Here is a 22,787-nt window from a genome sequence, read left to right as displayed (position 1 = left end):
CGTGCTCTAGAAGGTGTAAGTCAACTACCCTGGCCAGCAAGATCTCCGGATCTGTCCCCCATTCAGCATGTTTGGGACTGGATGAAGCGTCGTCTCACGCGGTCTGCACGTCCAGCACGAACGCTGGTCCAACTGAGGCGCCAGGTGGAAATGGCATGGCAAGCCGTTCCACAGGACTACATCCAGCATCTCTACGATCGTCTCCATGGGAGAATAGCAGCCTGCATTGCTGCGAAAGGTGGATATACACTGTACTAGTGCCGACATTGTGCATGCTCTGTTGCCTGTGTCTATGTGCCTGTGGTTCTGTCAGTGTGATCACGTGATGTATCTGACCCCAGGAATGTGTCAATAAAGTTTCCCCTTCCTGGGACAATGAATTCACGGTGTTCTTATTTCAATTTCCAGGAGTGTACCTCAGAACTGGATGACAATTAAATACGAATGTGCTTCGTTGCCAGTCCGTCCAGTGTGGGTCGGGAGTAAGGAAGGTCGATTACATGTGACATCTAGGCTGCATTGCACGACCGATACGTGCAATTGTATCAGAATGTGTTTCAGGGAGTGTATGTGTGGGCAGACACAACTCAGCAGGGAGAAGCGTATAGAGAGATAGCTGCGGGCAGAAGAGATGGACAGACAGAGAGGGGAGAGGAATAAACGAACAGAGAGAGAGGAATGAGGAGATAGTCAGACAGAGGCTGGAAGAAGAGATGAACAGAGAAAGGTTGGAGGAAGAGATGGACAGAGACAGTGGGGGAGAGAGAGACAGAAAGAGGAGGAGGAGGGTATATACAGATGGGGGGAGGAGAGGAGATATACAAATGGAGAAGAGCGGAGGGAGTGGACAAAGAGGATGGAGATAGACAGAGACTGGAGGAGGAGGAGGAGAAGAAGAAGTAGTATACAAGGATGAAGCCACAGACACTATGAAACTAATATTGCAGTAACAATATTGTGATAAATCATACAAAATTAATTTTGCTTACTTCTTTCTAAAAACAATTAAACAGATTTATACATCATTCATAGATAGGTCTAGTAGTAGTAGTAGTAGTAGTAGTAGTAGTAGTCGTCGTAGTGTCACCATGCTAGTAGTACTTGTTGTGCATTCTGGCCCTAGAGGCGCCAATCTGTTCCGACTGACTGCCAGGTCACCCTCTGTGAATGGCATCATTGGATGTAGTATGAGGGCAGTATGGAGGAGAGGGGGGGCAACATGTTGCCAGTACACCAATCTCACAGTCATTATCGGGATTTTTCACCTCAGAACACTTACTAATCAGTTGAATGGCTCAGCTGGCCTCTCGAAGCTGAGTGCACCCCAGACCAGTCCTCCCAAGAGGGCAAGATCCCTGGAATTATCAGGAACGGAAGCTGGCTCCCGCACATTGCAGTCAGACATACCGACCACTCAGCTATAGGGGCACACAGTAGATGGGTTCAACACTATTCTGTTTCAGGTGAAAAGACACTGAAATAAAAGAGAAAATTAGCGTCTCTTATAATGTTATCAATATGTCAAGTCCATTCAAAAATATCATATAAACACGACTGAAAAGCAGAAAAAACTTATTTAAGTAACGAATTTCATACACTACCTTTTAAATTGGACTAAAAAGTGTAACATAAGCTTTCCTAAGCCAATACAGATTCCTAACCCCATACAATGGTCCTGAAAATTTGTGATTGTGAATTTTTAATAGCTATGAAAATACTTGTAAGATTTAAAACAAAACGCATGGGGGCCATGCAACAGATGTGGTGCATGAATAATTTGTCCTTACTACCTTCTATGCAATACACTCCACATTCTTCATTCTAAATCTTATAAGACATATTTACGTACCCATTAAAAATTCACAACCGTATGGGATTAGGAATCTGAATTGGCTTAGCGACACTTGTTTTATACTTTTTAGTCTGGTATACTAAAAATTTATTTTTATTTAAATAATTATCTATTACGTAATATCATATCCTTTCAGTATGTTGCTACATATACACTTTTCTCTGAAAAGACAATGCTTCACATGTGCTTAGAAGAAAACTGCAGAGTGGATTACTCAGCTCGATGGCATTGTTTGTAGGTCACTGTTGGTTTTTCTGGTTTTTGATGTGAGTTCTCAATAAGGTTGTCTAAATTTTGCTGCATACATGTCATGAATACACTGTCATGAATCCTAAAGTTGTGAAACAAAGAAATAGCTTCAACTATCACATCAATTTTATTCATGTCACAATTCTATAGAGGGCCAGTCTGTGTCCTCTAAAGTAATCAGGACTGTGTCAGGTGGGTTTTAGTGGTCAGGATCTGTCAGACACTCAAGTGTGTTAAGTAAAACATGACTGTCAGTTACATATTTAATGATCACAAGTACACAGTTGTCATCTCCAGGGTGCTGGAAGCTGAGGCATGCTGGTGGAGCACAGGCCAGGTCAGTGGGTGTCGATGGTCTCGGAGTGCCAGCAACACTCGTGTAGCAGGCTGCTGTGCAACAAGTGGACGATGACCCTGGTAGCACCACAAACACAGCCATTGTGGGACACTGGCCCACAGCTCTGCTAGCTGATCTCAGGAGTCTTTTAATTGACATCAAAGATCATCACCAACAGGAGGTAATCTAAAGCCCCGCTCAGAGTGTGTGTACCATGCAGAGCAAGGCCGAGGCCTCTCATTACAAGAGAGATGCTGGCAGCATCGGTGCCTGCTGCAGGAGTTATGGTGAGCTGCATCAGAGGCTCACCTTCACAATGCTAATGGGTCCTGTTGTCAGGTCTCCAGAAGGCCAGCTGGATGGGGACAGTCACAACACCCCATCAGCATGGTCTCAGTAGTAGGTGCTGCAACTCACAGCAGCTAAGCCCCTCCAACAGGACTCAGTGCTCTGAGGAAGTTCAACAGTGAGTAGAGGGTCGACCGACATAAGCTTATCCTCTCGACAGAACTGTGCAACAGAAATCAAACAGAACAGGAGAAATATTTCCACTGGGTGCACTCTTGTGCTCTGGTACAGTGAGGCAACAATGACACCGTGCATCCTGGTTTTCCAATTTAGTCAGCTCTCTTGGTTGCTGCAGTATTTCTCAACTTAATCTTTCATATGCTCTTTTCTGCTACATTGGTACCTGCACAGTTGCACTTACAATTGATCTACGCTTTCTTGTGACACTCTGTGCAGTCATCATTATGATGGTATCCTTCTGTTGCCATGATGTTATTGTGCTATATTCGCTCACTTGAGCACTTGGCCAGTTCCGAGTGTTGCAGTAGCTCTAGTATGCACTGTCACTCGATCAGCATTTCTCTCTTGTTGGCATTCTGCTGATTATTGAACCACTCTGTGCTCCTTCTGCCATTGCCAGGGAAGAACTCTGACAATTTTTTAATGTCTACCTGGAATACTATTCCGGTAAGTAACAATTTACTGAAGATCCAGCACCAGAATCTTTGACACTAACATAACAGAATAACATTCTACACACCTTATACTCTGTAATGAAATATATTCCTTTCATTCATTCATTGTCTATTCAGATATGGCCTGATCATGGATTTTGTGAGAGGAAAGGCATCACATGCAGTAAAACTATAAGGAAATTTTCAATCTTCTTCCAACAAAGGTCTAGATGTTCGAAGAGAGACTGTGCCTTTAAACTATGCTTCACTGAAAACATTTACTTTCAATAGACTCAAATCACTGTTGCATTCTCAATGTCAACTGGTAAAGATAATCTAAAAACCTTCAGACAGCTATCAAGATTATGGACTAGAATTGTAAAATTTTGTTCCAAATTTAGCGAGAGGTTTTTGCTTTCTGTCCATGCTACCAATACAGTTATACACAGTCCATAGTTTCCGTTAATGATCAGCTGTTTTTTTCCAGAATTATTGTGCTTGTATTGGTAAATATTCAGGCTGCAGATGTTCTCATATCATCTTTGACATTTTGGTGAAAATTCTTTAAATAGCACAGTGAGCTCAGAAAAAAAGGAAAAGGAAAACACCTTAAAGATAGGAAGACACAAGTAGAATGTTTGCTTACTGTCAGCTTTGAGGTAAAGTTTTGAGAAACTGCTACATTTCTCTTATTGTTGTCATGTTACGTCATGCTTCTTTTGACACAATCTAGAAAGCAGAAAAATGCAATGGCAGTTATGACTGAATCTGATATTGAGCTTCTTTAACATACAACTAAGAACAAGACAGATCAAATAACTACAAAAATGTGAAGTTTTGTGATTTCTGGCATGACTGATTAATACTTGTAATATAAGCACTGTCGGTATAAAGTTAAATACATAACTAGTTCATCATCATCAAGGATTAGACCTTTTGGTCGATTCTGTCTCCTACAAAATTGGTCAGGCCATCTCTTCACTGATCTTCCTTAGGATCTTTTGCCTCTTGGTTTATATTGTTTTGTGGCCTTAGTGATTTGACAAACATAACATTGTCATACCCTCACAACACGGTTTCAGAAAGGGTGAATCTACAGAATCAGCAATTGCCAGTCTAACAGAATATATTTTACAGTCCTTAGATGAGGAAAAGGTTGTCTCTGCAATGTTTCTGGATCTTCCAAAGGCATTTGACACCATTGACCATGAAATGCTGATACAAAAATTAAGCAACTATGGCATTCGAGGGCAACCAGGTGAATCGATAAAATCATACTTGCGCAACCGCAAGCAGTATGTATCATTAGGAAACTCATACCAATCAGAAACCAAATCCATCAGATATGGAGTGCCGCAGGGTTCGGTAATGGGGCCATTGTTATTTAATGTGTTTGTTAGTGATATGTGTTGAGGAGGAAGAAAAGAAAATATTATATGCTGATGACATGACAATACTAAATAGTGATCAAAATATAGAACAGCTTGAGAGAAGAGCATACATATCTGCAAATGTCACAGCTCAATGGCTGTTGGAAAATGAACCGGTTATAAATCTAAAAAAGACTATGTATGCAGTGTTTAAAAACAAGGAAAAGGCTGTAGACATGGATTTAGAGGTTGATGGAACAAGGCTGGAAGAAGTAGAATTGGCTAGATTCTTAGTTATTCTTGTGGATAATGAACTGAAATGGAAAAACCATTAATAATGTCTGTAAGAAACTGAGCTCTGTCATATTCTTAATGATGCAGTTATCACAGTATTCAGACAAGAACCTTCTGTGTACAGTGTATCATGGACTTTTCGAACCATACTTACAGTATGGAGTGACTGTGTGGGGAAACTCAAACAAACAAGAGACAAAACGAGTGTTCACATTACAAAAAAAAAAAAGCAATTATGACCATTTTAAGAAGAAAGACCTCTGAAACGTGCAGAAACTGTTTCAAGAATTTAGGTATCTTAACTTTTTCATTGTTGTATATATACAAAACAATAATGTACATTACAAAAGGTAGTGAGGATTGGATTACAAATGCTAGTGTACACACCCACAATACAAGAAGGAAGAATGAAGTACGGAGCATACCCCACTGACTGGCAATGCTAGAAAAAGGACTCCAGTACTCTGCTATCAGACTACTAAGAAGTCTGCCTAAAAACCTGCAAGATAGTGTACTTCACAATTACTTTCCAAAGAAACTTGAAGACTATCTCATTGAAAAAGAGTTTTACAGTGTTGCAGAATACTTATGCCATTAAATTTGTATATAATTATTCATTAGCAATGATGTAAAAATGCAAGCTAAAGGTGTGAGAAGTGATAATGAATGTTAATACTTTGACATGTCCTATATTACACGTACATTTACTATACACAATGTAATCTTACAGGATCAAATAAAATTCAATTCAATTCAATTCAATTCTTGGGTCTGGCATAGAGACTATAGTTCTTTCTGCATAGACTGATATCATTTTATTATGTCAGTTTTGCATATTCAGTCCAGCTGGATGCCATCACCTCTCCTTTTACCCATCAAAATATATCCAGACACATATCTAAGGAAATTCATTAACATGCCTTTGTTCTCTTTTCATTTCGCATCTTAAGAGTCCAGTTTTCGCACCCACAGAACATTACTGGTATAGCCATAACCCTACAGAACTTCAGAGTATTTCTGTGGGCTTCTTATCTCAGTATTCTGCACAAAGTTTCACAGAAATAGTTAAATAGGTCTAACTTACTTGTATTTCATTGTTTGCCCTGTATGTTGTATTTCACTATTTGCCCTGTATACCATACTGCATCCTAAATATTTAAATGTATTAACTTGTGATTGACAAGAATGGGGGAAAGAAATAAAGTAGAAGAAGAGTGAGTAGCTTCGAGAGCTGAAATAGTGAGGCAGGAGAGGTTCAAATAGGTAAAAAGACGAGGGCTAGTACAAATCCTTGGATAACAGAAAACATATTGAATTTAATTGACGAAAGGACAAAATATAAGAATGCAGTAAATGAAGCATGCGAAAAGGAAAACAAACGTTTCAAGAATGAGATTGACAGGAAGTGCAAAATGGCCATGCAGGGATGGTTAGAGGACAAATGTAAGGTTGTAGAGGCATATATCACTAGGGGTAAGAAAAATACTGCCCACAGGAAAATTAAAGAGACCTTTGGAGGAAAGAGAACCATTGTATGAATATCAAGAGCTCAGATGGAAAACGAGTTCTAAGCAAAGAAGGGAAAGCAGAAAGGTGGATGGAATATACAGAGGGTCTACACAAGGGCAATGTACTTGAGGGCTATATTACGGTAATGGAAGAGAATGTAGATGAAGATGGAATGTGAGATGTGATAGTACATGAAGAGTTTGACAGAGCACTAAGAGACATAAGTCAAAACAAGACCCTGGGAGTAGACAACATTCCATTAGAACTACCTATAGCCCTGAGAAAACTCTACCATCTGGTGAGGAAGATGTATGACACAGGCGAAATACCCTCAGACTTCAAGAAGAATGTAATAATTCCAATCCCAGAGAAATCAAGTGTTCACGGGTATTAAAATTACCAAACTACCAGTTTAATAAGTCACGGCTGCAAAATACTAACACGAGTTCTTTACAGACGAAAGGAAAAACTGGTAGAAGCCGATTTCGGGGAAGATCAGTTTGGATTCCGTAGAATGGTTGGAACATGCGAGGCAATACTGACCCTATGACTTATCTTACAAGATAGAGTAAGGAAAGGCCAACCTACATTTCTGGAATTTGTAGACTTAGAAAAAGCTTTTGACAATGTTGACTGGAATACTCTCTTTCAAATTCTGAAGGTTGCAGGAGTCAAATACAGGGAGCGAAAGGCTATTTACAGTTTGTACAGAAACCAGATGGCACTTAATAAGAGTTGAGGGGCATGAAAGGGAAGCAGTGGTTGGGAAGGGAGTGAAACAGGGTTGTAGCCTATCCCCAATGTTATTCAGTCTGCATGCTGAGCAAGTAGTAAAGGAAGCAAAAGAAAAATTTGGAGTAGGTATTAAAATCCATGGAGAAGAAATAAAAACTTTGAGGTTCACCGATGACGTAATTCTGTCAGAGACAGCAAAGGACCTGGAAGAGCAGTTCAGTGGAATGGACAGTGTCTTGAAAGAAGGATATTAGATGAACATCAACAAAAGCAAAGTGAGGATAATGGAATGTAGCGATGAGAGGGAATTAGATTAGGAAATGAGACACTTAAAGTAGTAAATGAGTTTTGCTATTCGGGGAGCAGAATAAACGATGATGGTCAAGGTAGAGAGGATATAAAATGCAGACTGGCGATGTCAAGGAAAGCATTTCTGAAGAAGACACATTTGTTAACATTGAGTATAGATTTAAATGTCAGGAAGTCTTTTCTGAAAGTATTTGTATGGAGTGTAGCCATCTATGAAAGTGGAACACTGACAATAAATAGTTTAGACAAGAAGACAATAGAAGCTTTAAAAATTGATGCTACAGAAGAATGCTGGAGATTTGATGGGTAGATCACGTAACTAATGAGGAGGTTGTGAATAGAATTGGGGAGAAGAGGAATTTGTGGCACAACTGGACTAGAAGAAAGGATCAGTTGGTAGGACATGTTCTGAGGCATCAAGGAGTCACCATTTTAATATTGGAGGGCAGCATGGAGGGTAAAAATTGTTGAGGAAGACCAAGAGATGAATACACTAAGGAGATTCAGAAGGATGTAGGTTGCAGCAGGTACTTAGGGATGAGGAAGCTTGCACAGGATAGAGTAGCAAGGAGACCTGCATCAAACCAGTCTCTGGACTGAAGACAACAACAACAACAACTTGCTCTATGATCTGTTTGTCAATTTCAATCTTAACTCGCATGGGCTTGTATCCTGAAAATGCCACTGATTTTGTCTTTGTGATGGAGACATTCAGATTTCATTCCTGGCTATTTTACTTAAATTAATGAAAGATTCTTGTAAGTTATTTTCATACTGTCTAAAAATTACTTGGTCCTCAGCAAAAAGTAATGTACCAGTATCCACATTGTTAATTTTAAAATGTTTTATTGTCTGTAGGCAAGTTTTGATTACATTGTCAATATAAATATTGAAAGTGCTAGGTGAGAGGGGACACACTTGTCTAACTTCTTGGTTTATTTCAGTACTATTATGTCTGATTCCTGCAATTCTTTTTTGTTTTGTTGTTAATATATGAACACCGTGGAGCTGTTATGGGACAAGATGGGATCCCTCTCTTTCTTAAAATTTTCTACAGTTTCATTTACTTTATCAAATGCCTTTTTGTAGTCAAGGAAGGCAAGAAAATTTGGTAAACTAAATTCACAATATTTTTCTGTTAATTGTGTCATCAGCATACAATTTATAACATGAATTCAGAAGGCTGATTCTACTGTAGTTCTGACATTCAAACTGTTTCTTTTTCTTATAAACTGTGCTAACAGGGGCTGCATTCTTCTTCAGATACACTACTGGCCATTAAAATTGCTACACCACAAAGATGACGTGCTACAGACGTGAAATTTAACCGACTGGAAGAAGATGCTGTGATATGCAAATGATTAGCTTTTCAGAGCATTCACAAAAGGTTAGCGCCAGTGGCGACACCTACAACGTGCTGACGTGAGGAAAGTTTCCAACCGATTTCTCATACACAAACAGCAGTTGACCGGTGTTGCCTGATGAAACGTTGTTGTGATGCCTCGTGTAAGGAGGAGAAATATGTACCATCATGATTCCAATTTTGATAAAGGTAGGATTGTAGCCTATTGCGATTGCGGTTTATCGTATCCTGATGCTGCTGGTCGCGTTGGTCGAGATCCAATGACTGTTAGCAGAATATGGAATCGGTGGGTTCAGGAGGGTAATACGGAACGCCGTGCTGGATCCCAACGGCCTCATATCACTAGCAGTCGAGATGACAGGCATCTTATCTGCATGGCTGTTACAGATCGTGCACTCACATCTCGATCCCTGAGTCAACAGATGGGGACGTTTGCAAGACAACAACCATCTGCACAAACAGTTCGACGACATTTGCAGCAGCATGGACTATCAGCTCGGAGACCATGGCTGCGGTTACCCTTGACGCTGCATCAAAGACAGGAGCGCCTGCAATGGTGTACTTGACAATGAACCTGGCTGGGTGCACGAATAGTACAATGTCATTTTTTCGGATGAATCCAGGTTCTGTTTACCGCATCATGATGGTCACATCTGTGTTTGGTGACATCGTGGTGAACGCACGTTGGAAGCATGTATTCGTCATCACCATACTGGCGTGTCACCCGGCGTGATGGTATGTGGTGCCATTGGTTACACGTCTCGGTCACCTCTTGTTCGCATTGACGGCACTTTGAACAGTGGACGTTACATTTCAGATGTGTTACGACCCGTGGCTCTACCCTTCATTCGATCCCTGCGAAACCCTACATTTCAGCAGGATAATGCATGACCACATGTTGCAGGTCCTGTACGGGCCTTTCTGGATACAGAAAATGTTCGACTGCTGCCCTGGCCGGCACATTCTCCACATCTCTTACCAATTGAAAAGTGTGGTCAATGGTGGCCGAGCAACAGGCTCGTCACAATGCGCCAGTCACTACTCTTGATGAACTGTGGCATCGTGTTGAAGCTGCATGGGCAGCTGTACCTCTAGACACCATCCAAGCTCTGTTTGACTCAATGCCCAGGCATATCAAGGCCGTTATTATGGCCAGAGGTGGTTGTTCTGGGTACTGATTTCTTAGCATCTATGCACCCAAATTGCATGAAAATGTAATCACATGTCAGTTCTAGTATAATATTTTTGTCCAATGAATACCTGTTTATCATATGCGTTTCTCCTTGGTGTAGCAATTTTAATGGCTAGTAGTTTATATAACCACACTGCCAGCACTTGTTCATAAAATTGAGTATTCTTATTTTTCCAATATTTGGTGCATAGTTTATCAATTCTATATTGATTTTGTCACACTCTGGAGTCTTCCTGTTCCTACCAGAGATTATTGCATCCTCTAGTTCCTCCAATGTCATCCAATTCTACATTCCTATCTGGTTCAGACGGAACGACCAGTGTATCTTGCACATCTACCCAGAGTGTTTTATAGTACTGAAACCAATTACATTCAGATACTGTGTTTATTTGCAGATTGTCCTTACCTTCTTTGTTTAAATGTTTCATCATTTTGTATGCTCTATCTTGTCTTCCTCTTATGTCATGTTCAACATCTGTAATATAATTTTCCCAACTAAGGGTTTTAACTTGCCTTACTTTCCTTTTGACTAGAGCTATTCCTTTTATAATCTAGTCTCTGATCTTGATCATCTGGGATATTCAACATTTTTAAGTAGCCACATTTCTTATCTTCAGTTAGGCTACATACTTCATCATCCCAGTATCACAAGCTCCATAGGAAAAAAATAACTTTTCTTTCTTGTGCCAAGTGCTGCTCTTGCTGCTTTAATTAGTGCATCCTTTATATTATTCCATTCCTGACTGATGTTATCTGCTTTTATATTTAAACTTACATATTCTTCAAGCCGTTTGTGATATAACAACCAGATACTCTCTTCTTGAAGTAAATGTAATTTAAATGTTGTTCTGTGTTATTTTGTTTCTGTTTGGAAGATATCTTCCATTTTTTTAAAGTAGTTTTATTTCTGAGACTAGCAAGAAATGATCTGTAGAGACACCTGGCCCTATGAAGATCCTTGCATCTTGTGCTAATGATCAAGTCTTCTTATTTGCCATTATGTAGTCTAGAATTGTGGCAGTCTCTCTAGCTGATCAGGTAAATTTGTGGATTCGTCTATGCCTGAAGAATTTGTTTTTTATCCTTAACTCATTATTCAATGAGGACACCTTCAATATATATCCATTATTATTTATTATGTTTTCCCTTTCATAACCAATAAAATTTGCCACCAGGTGTTACCCATCCTGGAATTTAAATCAGCTGCTATTATCAGATAATCATATTTGTTTCTCTTATATAGCAAGATATCACAGAAGTCTTCAGAGTCATCACCCCGTCCCTCTTCTGGGGCACATACTCCAGTAACTAATAGTTACTCTTACTCTTGGTATCTTTATTCTCACCAGAATTATCTGTTCATTGATGAAGGTATAAAACCATATTTTGTTTGTTAAAGTCTTCCTCCACAGAACAGCAATTCTGGAATAGGCTCTTTCCTTTGAGGGACTCTGCTGTAGATCTCGTCATACCCGTTTATTGTTACAGAACGTCTTGATTTCTTTTTGGTTTCTGTTATGAAGGGCATGTCCATATTTCGTGAATTTAGTTCATTTTCTAGTTCAGCTTTCTTATCTTTTAGACTGTGGACATTCCAATTAGACAATTTGAACATGCTGTCTATTCAAAATTGTTTTGTTTCTGTTGTATGCCAAGGCTGTCTTAAATTTATCCATCCTGCTTTTTTCCAGAGATTCTGAGTAGTATTATGATTCCCCCATTACAGGATACCAGTTTGCAGCCAGAGTAACTAGGTGGTGAGGCTGCCACTTTCTGGTATCCCAGCACATCTGTTTCTCTTTTGGGATTGTCTCCTTTAGATGGTTGCTTTTACCACAGCTATGAATCGATCTCTCCAAGTTTTTCAAGGTGTTCTTCCCTGTTTTTCATTGAGGTTGTCTCCTCTAGGAGAGTTGGGTTTCCTATGCCAAGGAACCCCCCACCCCACTAGGCTGTGGAATGCTCTTTGTCTGACTCCTGCGTAACAGACCTGCCTGGCTTGGGTGGCCCTGCCAATAGCTTTAGCCCTTGCCAGCATCTCTCTCTAGGTCATAGCAGAGTGCACAAACCTAACCACCAGTGGCTTGTTAGTTATATTATTGTAACTGTGCACAACAAATGAAATGAATGACTGGTAAGAATGAGGCATCAGTGGTAGTATTTCTTATCAGGTGTGACAATCGATACTGTTTTCAGTCTCATTCCGTGAAGAGGCAGCAATAATGGAACCAATTTCTTTGCATCACATGGTTGCCTTGGATAATTACATTATTGGAAAGGACGATACTTATTGCTGTAATGGAGCATAAGTACAACACAACCAGCAGACTGAACACTACTTTATTGCACAGAAGCATTAACAACTTGAACACGTATTTAAGTAACATTCAGCAGGCACTAATTACATACACAAGAGCTGATGCATTACACACAGAGAGATGAGGCCAAGGATAGCTCAGCTAGCATTAAATAAATTGGGGTTTGTAGTGAGCTAAATAAATTGGGGTCTGTGGCGAGCTCTGACAGTGACCTCCCTCACACACACACACACACACACACACACACACACACACACACACACCTGAGGCGTCCTCTGCAGATAATTCTGTCACAAGCTTGGCCGTTTGTTTGAAAGTATGTGCATGTGTCACTGCATTCCTCCATTCCTCCTCTCTTAGGGAGATCACAGACGTCCATGCTGTCCTCCTCAGATGCTGGGCTCTGGCTAAGGTGGCACGCTGCAATGAGAGTGTATGGTCTGAAGTGCTTTTGGCACGGATATATTGTGTGCCCACTTTCCCATCTCAGACTGTCCGGCAACACAGGCAATGCTGGGGCTGTTTCCATGTTGACTTCAAGCATCAGTTCTGGTGACAATGGTGTCCCCAGTGCTGATGACACTAGTATCAATGGTTGCTCTGGGACAGGTGACAGAATCCCTGATAATGGTATCAGAAGCAATAGAGGAACTGCTGGTTCGGCCACCGAGGGTGGATGCCTTTATTCACATGTGAGTGGAGAAGCAGCAGCAGCAGGTGATGTGACACCAGATGTGGATGGGCTCAGAGGTGATGGCATGACACCAGGGGATGCCTGGCTGTCCATGTGAAGGTGAAGCTGGTCACGGTGCCTCAAGCAGAGGCTGCCCTCCAAGCAGATGTAGCAGAGAAACCACCCCTGGCATCTGATGGCAGCTGGAATCCATTTAGTGTGGCATTCAAACCCACACATCCAGACAACCACACCCAGCTACATAGGTTAATATACATGTGGAGGATGCAGGAGGTGTAGCAGTGCCCTTGGATGGCGCCCGTGGAGTAGCTCCACCAGGCTCTTCTCACCGAATGGCATGTAATGGTACAAGGAGACAAACTGATCTAAGGCAATGTCGAATGAAGAGTTGGCCACATAATTTTTCATCTGAGTTTTAAACATTTGCACTAGGTATTCTGCCTCACTGTTAGATGGTGGATGGAATGGCAGGGTAAGAATGTGATGGATACCGTGGGAATCTCAAAATGCGGCAAACTCTTGTGATTAAAATTATGGACCATTATCGGACACTAACATTGTGTGCAACCCTTCAAGTGAAAACATTTAGGACAAGGCTGTAATAGTGGCATTTTTGGATGCCAAAACACAACAAATGACATACAGAAAACAAGAATATGTGTCAATGACCGACAGCCTATAATAAACATCAACGGGCCAATGTTTTTGTACGTGAACACCCCAATAGTCTGCATGTAATAAATGGAGGACCTCTGAATGAAGCACTGAGGGATCACTACCTGAGGGGCTGTGTGATCTGTGGCTAAAAGCAGAACCCAATCCATAACAGAGAAACAGTGTTGAAAGATGTAATAATTATGGAGTGAGTCAAATGCACAAGAAGGTGGTGCATCTGGCCAACCTTGTTGCACGAATCTTATGACATTCCACAAAACAAGATCTGAAGCCTTCACAATCCTTACAAAAGAACTATCAACTATCTCATATGTGGTGACATCAATGTGGAAAATGTGGAAACAGAGCAATTCCTCCTGATCAAATCCTAGGCCCAGACTCGTCAGCAGGCAGGACAAAGCATCAGCATTTGCCATTGATTCATAGGGTGCAAATGAATCTCATAGTTGTAACATGAAAGGAAAAGAGCCCGGCACTTAATGTGATGTACTACTTTATCTGGTAAGGACACAGAAGGACTGATTAAGGAAACCAATGGTTTGTGATCAGTGGCAAGTGAAATTTGGTTCCACAGAGAAAAGCAAGGAATTTCTTCACAGCATGTACGATGGCCAATGCTTCCTTTTCTATCTGGGAGTACCTATATTGAGCAGGAGTTAGTGTTTTTGAGGTATGAGCAATAGACCACTCAGAGACATTGGGATATCTATGAGCCAGTACTGCTCCCAACCCATACAGTGGAGTACCTGCTGCAAGGACTAAGTGGAGCCTTGGTTGGTATATCACTAAGTAGAATGCACACTGCAACATGGTTGTCTTAAGGGTGGAAAACCTGATGTCACAAGCTGGCAATCAGTGAAACTAAGTCCATTTGTGCAGCAATACAAATAACAGCTGTGTGATTGATGCTGCACCAAACGCAAAAATTTATGGTGGTAGGTGACTTTGCCTAGAAAAACCTGATTTTGTGCATGTTCCTCAGTGGAGGCACTGGAAACCACACTGTCATCTACATAATTTGCACAACCTGGTGCAGACGCCATAAGCTGTTCCAAAAAAACATTGAAAAACAGTGGGAGTGCTGGCAACTAACATATGTTGTTGATATATCTAAAAGGAGCTGTAATTAGGCATCCAACAACTCAATTTTTGAGAAATATTGACCATGTTATAACTTTGGAAAGAGTTCGTCCGGGCATAGTGTCAGGTAAGTATCTACTACAGATTGTGCATCCACAAAAACTTTAAAACCAGCCCGATGGTTTCTGTACTATAACTAAGGGGGAATAGACCATTCACCTGATGCAACAGGTCAGACAATGCCAGATTCCATGAGGCAATCTAAATCATCTTTGATTTGTTCCCCGAGTGCCACTAAAAATGGACAGGCCTGGAAGACATGAGGCCTAGCAGAAGGTTTCACAATAAGGCATGCCTGAAAATTGTTGGCACACCCCAATCCATGAGAGAACTAAGAGGAAAACTCAGATCATAATGCATCTAACTGTGTATAGAGCACTTGTTCTGACACTAAATTCACTTCACCTGAAATTGTAAAACCAAACAACTTAAAAGCACCTAACCCAAAAAGATTCTTTGTAGACGTGTTATCCACAACAAGAAATGTAACTGACCAGACTGTTGACTTGTAGGTCATTCGGGGGCAGAGAACTGGCTGAGAATAGGGATACTCAGTTTTTTGTAATTTACTAACTTTCTTGACACAGGGAGAACAGGAGGAGAGCCCAGTTTGTGAGTTAAATGATGTTATCACAGCTCCTGTATCCAGTTTCAAGTGCAGAACATTATGAAAAAACCATACCATCAATAAAAAACTTGTTCGGCACAACAGGAACAGCTGATACAATGTTTACATCCATATCCACATCAGGATCATTGTGCAGAATTTTTGCATTACAAACAGAACCAATGTGATCTTTTTTGTTGCAGTTATGAGAGGTAGTCTGGCAGTCTGGGCACTCATGGTTAATGAAACAATGTAATTTGCTGTTTACAGACCTGTTTACTTTGTTGGTGTGCCTGATCCATGGAGTGAAGTCGGCCACCTTGATGCTCTGACCATGAGCAGACTGCTGCAACTGTGTCTCCCTCCTGCAAAACATCTGAAACCTGATGTGGAGGAGAGGGTTGGACTGCTGATACTTCACACCATGACTTAATTTGATTACCTGCAGCTCGTGACACACTGAATTCTATATGTCAGGAGCTGCAGGTAACCAAATTGAGCCATGGTGTGCAGTAGTGGATTTTCACAATGGGGGCACACTTCATTGAGTCAGGATTCAGAGCTAAATGATCATCTGATAAGCATATGGCTCTTCATGCTCAACAGACACAAAAGGGCAATGATGACTTAAACCATGGAGTACAGCTACCCATGCTTGATAGGATTGATGTGGTTGCTTCCTACAGCAGTAAAACTCAACCTGTGATGCAATAACGTGTGTGTGCTTACAGTAGTATTTTGAAAGAAATTCACACATTTGGTCAAACATTAAAGAAGATGGATCCTATGAAGGGGCAAGTTGACACAGGACTTGATACATTTTTGGCTATATCCATGAAAGGAACAAGGCATGACATAAAATAGCTTCAGTGATTGCAACAGCTTGGAAGTATTGTCCTACATGTTTCTCATATGCATCCCATTCCTCAATGGACTCATCATATGTAGAAAAAGGAGATGGATAAACAACAGGGCTGAAGAGGACAAAACACCGGGTCATAAAGACTGAGGATCATGCCAATTAGACAAAACAAAAGCCAATAATTGAAGTACTGAGTTTGACAGTGCAGCACCTGTTATTGGTTGTGCAACACCATGGCGAATAATTCTCGCTTTTTTGTCCAACCAATGCAAAATGTCCTCTGTAATACCATCAGCCATTGTAAGAATAAATGGAGAACTGACCAGAGTAGAAATGTTTGTGGAATAGGACCACACCTGTCGCCAGTTGTGTTGTAATTAGGTATAAGTACAACAAAACTAGTAGACTGAACACTACTTTATTCCATGGAAGCATTATCACCTTGAACACAGTATTTAAGTAACATTCAGCAGGAACCAATTACATATACAAAGAGCTGCAGAAATACACACAGAGAGCTGAAGCCAACCATAGCTCAGCTAGCCTTAAATTTGCCGCACACGCAGCCTTTTCAAAGTATGCACACCCATCACTACACTTACATGAATGAAAATAGAATATTATGCAAATGATGTTCTGTGAGTACTGCTCTAAAATGGATTGCTGGGTAGTGTGAGGAAGCATCAGTAATAGCAGGTTGGTTTGTTTCATTGTTTCAGAAGAATTTACTGGTACAACTGCTGGAAATAACAATCACAGTATAAAAATGAAATTAACAAAATTGTCTGCCTATATACAAAGCAAAATGCATATGACAGCACATGTTCTGCCATATGTAATGCATCAGAGTTTGCTGTCCTTTCAAGGTACTTAACCAGTTTCATTTATGAAATAATTAGCTACCGTATGTTCATTTCTTATTGCTTCCTCTTCTTTCATCCAAGTTTGTGTAAAAAAACTAAAATCCTTTGAGAGTAAATGTATCTTCAAGTTGGTGACCATGTCTCTTGCATACATAATTACACAGAGTGAAGTACGTTTTAGATATTTCAATAGCAAAATTGAAACAATCGAAAATCCAGGATGGAATGTAACAATATTATGAAGAGGAAAGTTACGAGTCACCATATAGTGGAGATGCTGAGCCACAGATAGGTAGAATACAACAAAAAGACTGTCACAAATCAGCTTTTGGCCAGTAAGAACTTCATGAAAAATAGACAACAAATACACACATACACTCACACAAATGCAACTCACACAGACATGACTGCAGTCTCTGGCAACTGAAGCTTCAGAAAAGACAAATGGCTCTTCTTCCAACTTTACAAATCTAAAATGTCCCAATACAAATTGGCCAGTGACTTCTTTTTCCACTACAAATTTTTTGAAATATGTGTGGTGGGTTATGTAAATCAAAGTACCATAACAATCAGTAACAAAAAGAAAGCATGGAGTGAAAAAATTGTATAGGGAGACAAAGATATGAATACAGTAAGTAGATTCAGAAGGATGTAGGTTGCAGCAGTTACTCAGAGATAAAGAGGCTTGCACAAGATAGAGTAGCATGGAGAGCTACATCAAACCAGTCCCTGGACTGAAGACCACAACAACAAAAAGAAATCCAGTTCTTCATCAAGCTGCAAAGTGAGATGATAAGGTGTGAAAGAATCAAAATTTGATAAATTGCCTCAAAAGTTGGATGAGAAATGTCACATAGCAAGGAACACATGTAAATCTCAAAACAGTAGTTTTTAATTTTTTTACATGAAAAGTAGCTTTCATGAGAGACTAACTGCAGAGACCAGTGTAGCTTTGCTACATTTGCCTAAAACGTTATGTTGACTAAAGCCAGAACATCTATATTGTAAGAAGAATGTACTGTGTTACTCACCAAATAATGTCCATTGGCATCGAGTCACATGCATGCCACACTACTGCCATGTATCTTCCATGCCACGTATCATGTCACTAGTCACACCTTGTCAGTAAGAGACCTGCCTTAGATTTGCCATGGACATCTTCATTCTCTCAGAGCTGGTAGAGAACCTGGAATAGCACTTTAATGCAATGGCTGGTGTTGAGCAAGTTCCCTCCTCACTGGTTTGAAATTTCATGCAAGGCCTACCTCATCAGAAACAGAACATTCCTTCAGGAGGCTACATTTGCTGTAGAGTCCAACCTGTTAGAGGAGGTGTTCCAGGAGTCATTCTCACATTTAGACACAATACTGCTCTCCCCTCTGCAGTGAATTACAAATTCTTTCAGACACCTCCCAGACAATCTCGTAAAGCTTGACATGACCATTACCAATTTCATTATTCCTTGATGCCTTGGATGAGTCCTATCAAATAATCCTGTCCTTTAGTCCAAGTTGTGCCATAAATTTATTTCAGCTCAGTTTGATTCAGTACCTCATCATTTGTTATCCCTCCTAATCTTCAGCATTCTTCTGCAGTATTGTATTTCTACAGCTTCCATATATTAACTCCCTGAGCATCATATGATTTAATTTAACGTAACTCCATTAGCCTTTTTTTCTTCTTTTTTTGATGTTATAATATCTTGCTTTTAGACACTATCCATTTCATTCAAATGATCTTCAAGTCCTCTGCTGTCTCTGACAGAATTGACCAATCTCAAAAGTTTTTATTTTGTCTCTCTGAAGTTTATCCTTTTCAAAATTTCTCCTTTTTTTGCTTGCTTAATGTACATGTTAAATAACAAGGGAAACAGACTACAATGCTGTCTCATTCCCTTATCAGTTACTGTTTTTATACCCTTATTATTACAATCTGATTTCTGTACAGGTTGTAGGCTATTTAATTCGTGCTTCTATCAGAATTCCAAGAAGTGTATTCCAGTGAAGACTGTAAAATCTCTGTAATTTGTATCTACAGATTCTGAGGAATCCATACTGGTCTCTGTCAAGGTCAGTTTCCATCAATCTTTCTTCTTAATTGTCAATATCAGAAGATCAGAAAACAGCCACTGTTGAAAAGCAGTCATTTATACTATCTTCAGTGTGGTACAACATAAGATTGCATGTGCTTCTCCATAATGAAGGTATATGTAACTCTATTTGTCTGACATAGTATTCACAGAAACAGACACACACGTTCCATTCCCCAAACATCTGTATGCAGTATTGATTAGAATTTGGTAGTCAAACCCCTAAAAGTCAGTTGCCTTGATTGAAGATTAGACAGCTATGTGAGAGAATGAAATAAAGTTGAAAGAAAGAAAAAGGAATGGATAAAATACCACATAGAGAAAAGAAACTTACACAGCATAGAAAGATACCAAATAGTAAGCAGACTAAAATTAGCTAGTGCATCTCTACAGCCCTCATGATATAAAAATATTTGCACAGCAAACAACTGGTTCACATTTCAGCTGGAACTGCTGTAGTAAAGAAAAACATCAAACTATGAGACTGTGATCCTTTATTATTGAACCATTTTTGAATGTTTGTAATAAGGCATTCATACTTCAATTAAATTTCTCTCAGAATCTACTATTTAATGCTGATCTCATGTTTAATTTCATTTTTCAGTGAAGATTACATAATTGCCCATGGATTATCTAATGACTCTAAAGTCCAACAACGTCTTTATACTGACCTGAAATCAGCTGCAGAATCAGGGTGGGATTTCTCTTCAAGATGGTTCATAACAAATGGAACAAATGAAGGTACTTTTTAAATGTTTCACAATTTTACTGCAGTAGTCCACGTAAATAAACTATATGTGAGTTGTCTATTCTTTCAAACACGTCTGAGACACCATTTTTCACTTAGTGGGCACACACTGATAAGCCAAAACATTATAACCACTGACCACTATGACATTGGATGCTGCATGGTGGCATTGAGGGCAGATAATGTGGTAACAAAAGTATGTAAGTGGACCACACACAGACAGGGGATCACCCTAGCGAAGATATGGGCTGCAAATAGGGAAATACCTTGAGATAGGCAACTTTGATGAAGGGCAGATTATTATTATGCACGGCCTGTGAAAGAGTATCTTGAAAAAGGTGAAGCTGGTCATACGTTCACATGCTACTATCATGAGCATCTACAGAAAGAGGTAGAATGACAATGAAACTACCACTAGGCACTAAACAGTTAGACATCCATGACTCTTCACAGAATGTGCAGCTCAACAGCTTGTCTGCTCTGTAGAGTAGGATAGATGGTGATCTGTGGGACCTCTGCCAAAAGGGCACAATGCTGGTGCACACACAAGTGTTTTGGAGCACATCACTTGTTGTACATTATTGAACAAGGAGCTCTGCTGCAGACCATCCCTACATGTTTACATATTGGTCGATTGACACCATCAGTTACAATTGCAATGGGCACAGGACCACCAGGAGTTGACTGTCAATCAATGGAAATGTGTTGTGTGAATCACATTTTTGCCACACTAGCTCTATGGTCGTCTCCACAAATGCCATCATCGAGGTGAATGGTGAGCCGAAACGTGCAGCGTGCCACAGATGCAGGCTGGCAGGAGCCATATTATGCTATGGGAGAAATTCTCCTGCACTTGCATGGAAATGGTCATAGTAATCAAAGATGCGCTGACAGATGCAAACTGCCTGCATCCCTTCATGGTTGATGTCTTCCCTGGTGGCGGTGTCATCTTTCAGCAGTATAATTGTGTGTGTCTTGGAGACAGAAGCATGCCACAGTGGTTCAAGGAGCATTGTAGTGAACTCAAGTTAATGTCTCAGCAACCAAATTCGCCTGATGACCAAAGTCGTCTGATGTACATCCTGTGGAACCTTTCTGGGTTGCTATCAGGTGCCATCACCACATTTACAAATCAGTCACCCATTACTTACGTGAATTACATGACCTTTGTGTAGACATCTAATGTCTCACATGTCCATAAAACTAACAACAAACTGTCTGATCCCTGATATGCAGAATCAGTGATGTATTTTGTTCCAAAGATGGACAAACAAGCTATTAAGCAGGTGGTCATAATGGTTTAGCTTATCAGTGTATATTTTTATAAATGATGTAAGAAAAACTCAGGCCTTAGTGGCAACTGGGCATTGAAATAAATCCAATGGTGAAGTGAACATTTGTGCTGGATGGCATTTGAACCTAGATTTCCTCCTTTACATGAGCAGCCGCCTTAACCACTTCAGCTATCCAAGCATGCTTTCTGCTCAACACTAATTCTCAATTTGATGCCTATTACAAATGTAGTGTCCACCGTCCATTATCCTCACTGCCCACAGCTTCTCCTGATTTCCTGCAAAAGTTTGGATGTAGTGTGCATCCAAACTGAAGGGTTTAAAGTTTCAGTCATAACTTGAGAGTTTTTTGATATTCTCATAATATGAGTAAGGACCATGAGTAGCAGTAGCAGTGGTAAATAGTAGCAGTAGCAACACTAGAAGTCTTCATTTAAGAGCTAATACGTGATGCTTTATAGCTCGAAGAATGTTCAAAGACATGAAAAGTACCCTGGAATAAACTAGTAGAGTTTATGGGCCATGATATTTTGCTTCTGTGTGGTACCCATGTAATTACTATAATTGTGGTAATCAGAGTTTGAATTTAAAATGGATGTAAATTATCATATATCACACACAAAAGTGAAAAGACCAGCAGATTTTGCAGCAATTTAACTGTTATTCATCGACTATGGCTTACTTGTCAAAGGAAAATAATTATTTGTGCTTAGTGACAATCTTTCAAAACTTCAGATCATGTAATACCAGATAAACAAAAATGACTTAACAGAAGTTCAGAAAATTACACTCAGTGTGTGTAATTGCATTGTTTGTGCCTAATGTAGAAGATGTAATTTGTTATGCTCCACAATCTTTGAAGTTTTTAATGTTATCTTTGGCATACTAGCGTAATCCATACATCTCACACATGTATTTACATACTAGCTGACAAACCTGACATTGTCTGGGTATTCACTTGCCAATTTTCTGTTACAAATAGAAAAAAAATGAACTGTTGTTATAGTGAAGTATCAAAAAAAAATCATTTTCACCTATTCATGTAAACACCTTTGAAGCTATGAAACATTCATACAAAGAAACATAGAACATGTACAAATGTATAAGTACAGTATAACAATCAAAGAACATGATCCCAGACAGTTTCTGTACAATGGGTACAGCTGCTTTGTGTGTCTACAATGCAATTTTGCAAATGTCTATATGATAATGCCTCTTCATAGGTCTAAAGACAGTTACTGTTTACACCTACGGCATTTGCACTTTGCAGTTTAAAGCTGTGGAAACCACTACCAGGTATCAGGGATTGTAAGAGTATCTTAGTAGT

At 39.9% G+C, this 22,787-nt stretch overlaps 1 protein-coding gene across 1 annotated transcript in view; it reads left to right on the top strand.

Moving 5' to 3' along the window:
- The window catches only part of LOC124798371 (trehalase-like), a 323,119-nt gene that overhangs the window by 133,335 nt on the left and 166,997 nt on the right, over positions 1–22,787 (top strand). The window contains exon 5 of the mRNA XM_047261743.1: positions 20,025–20,161. Within this exon, the coding sequence (XP_047117699.1) occupies positions 20,025–20,161 (137 nt within the window). The remainder of the gene's footprint in view (positions 1–20,024; positions 20,162–22,787) is intronic.

The sequence above is a fragment of the Schistocerca piceifrons genome, chromosome 5, assembly GCF_021461385.2.
Source record: "Schistocerca piceifrons isolate TAMUIC-IGC-003096 chromosome 5, iqSchPice1.1, whole genome shotgun sequence".
Lineage (NCBI taxonomy): Eukaryota > Metazoa > Arthropoda > Insecta > Orthoptera > Acrididae > Schistocerca > Schistocerca piceifrons.
The sequence above is the reverse complement of the archived record's forward strand: the minus strand, read 5'-3'. Positions and strand labels throughout refer to the sequence as shown.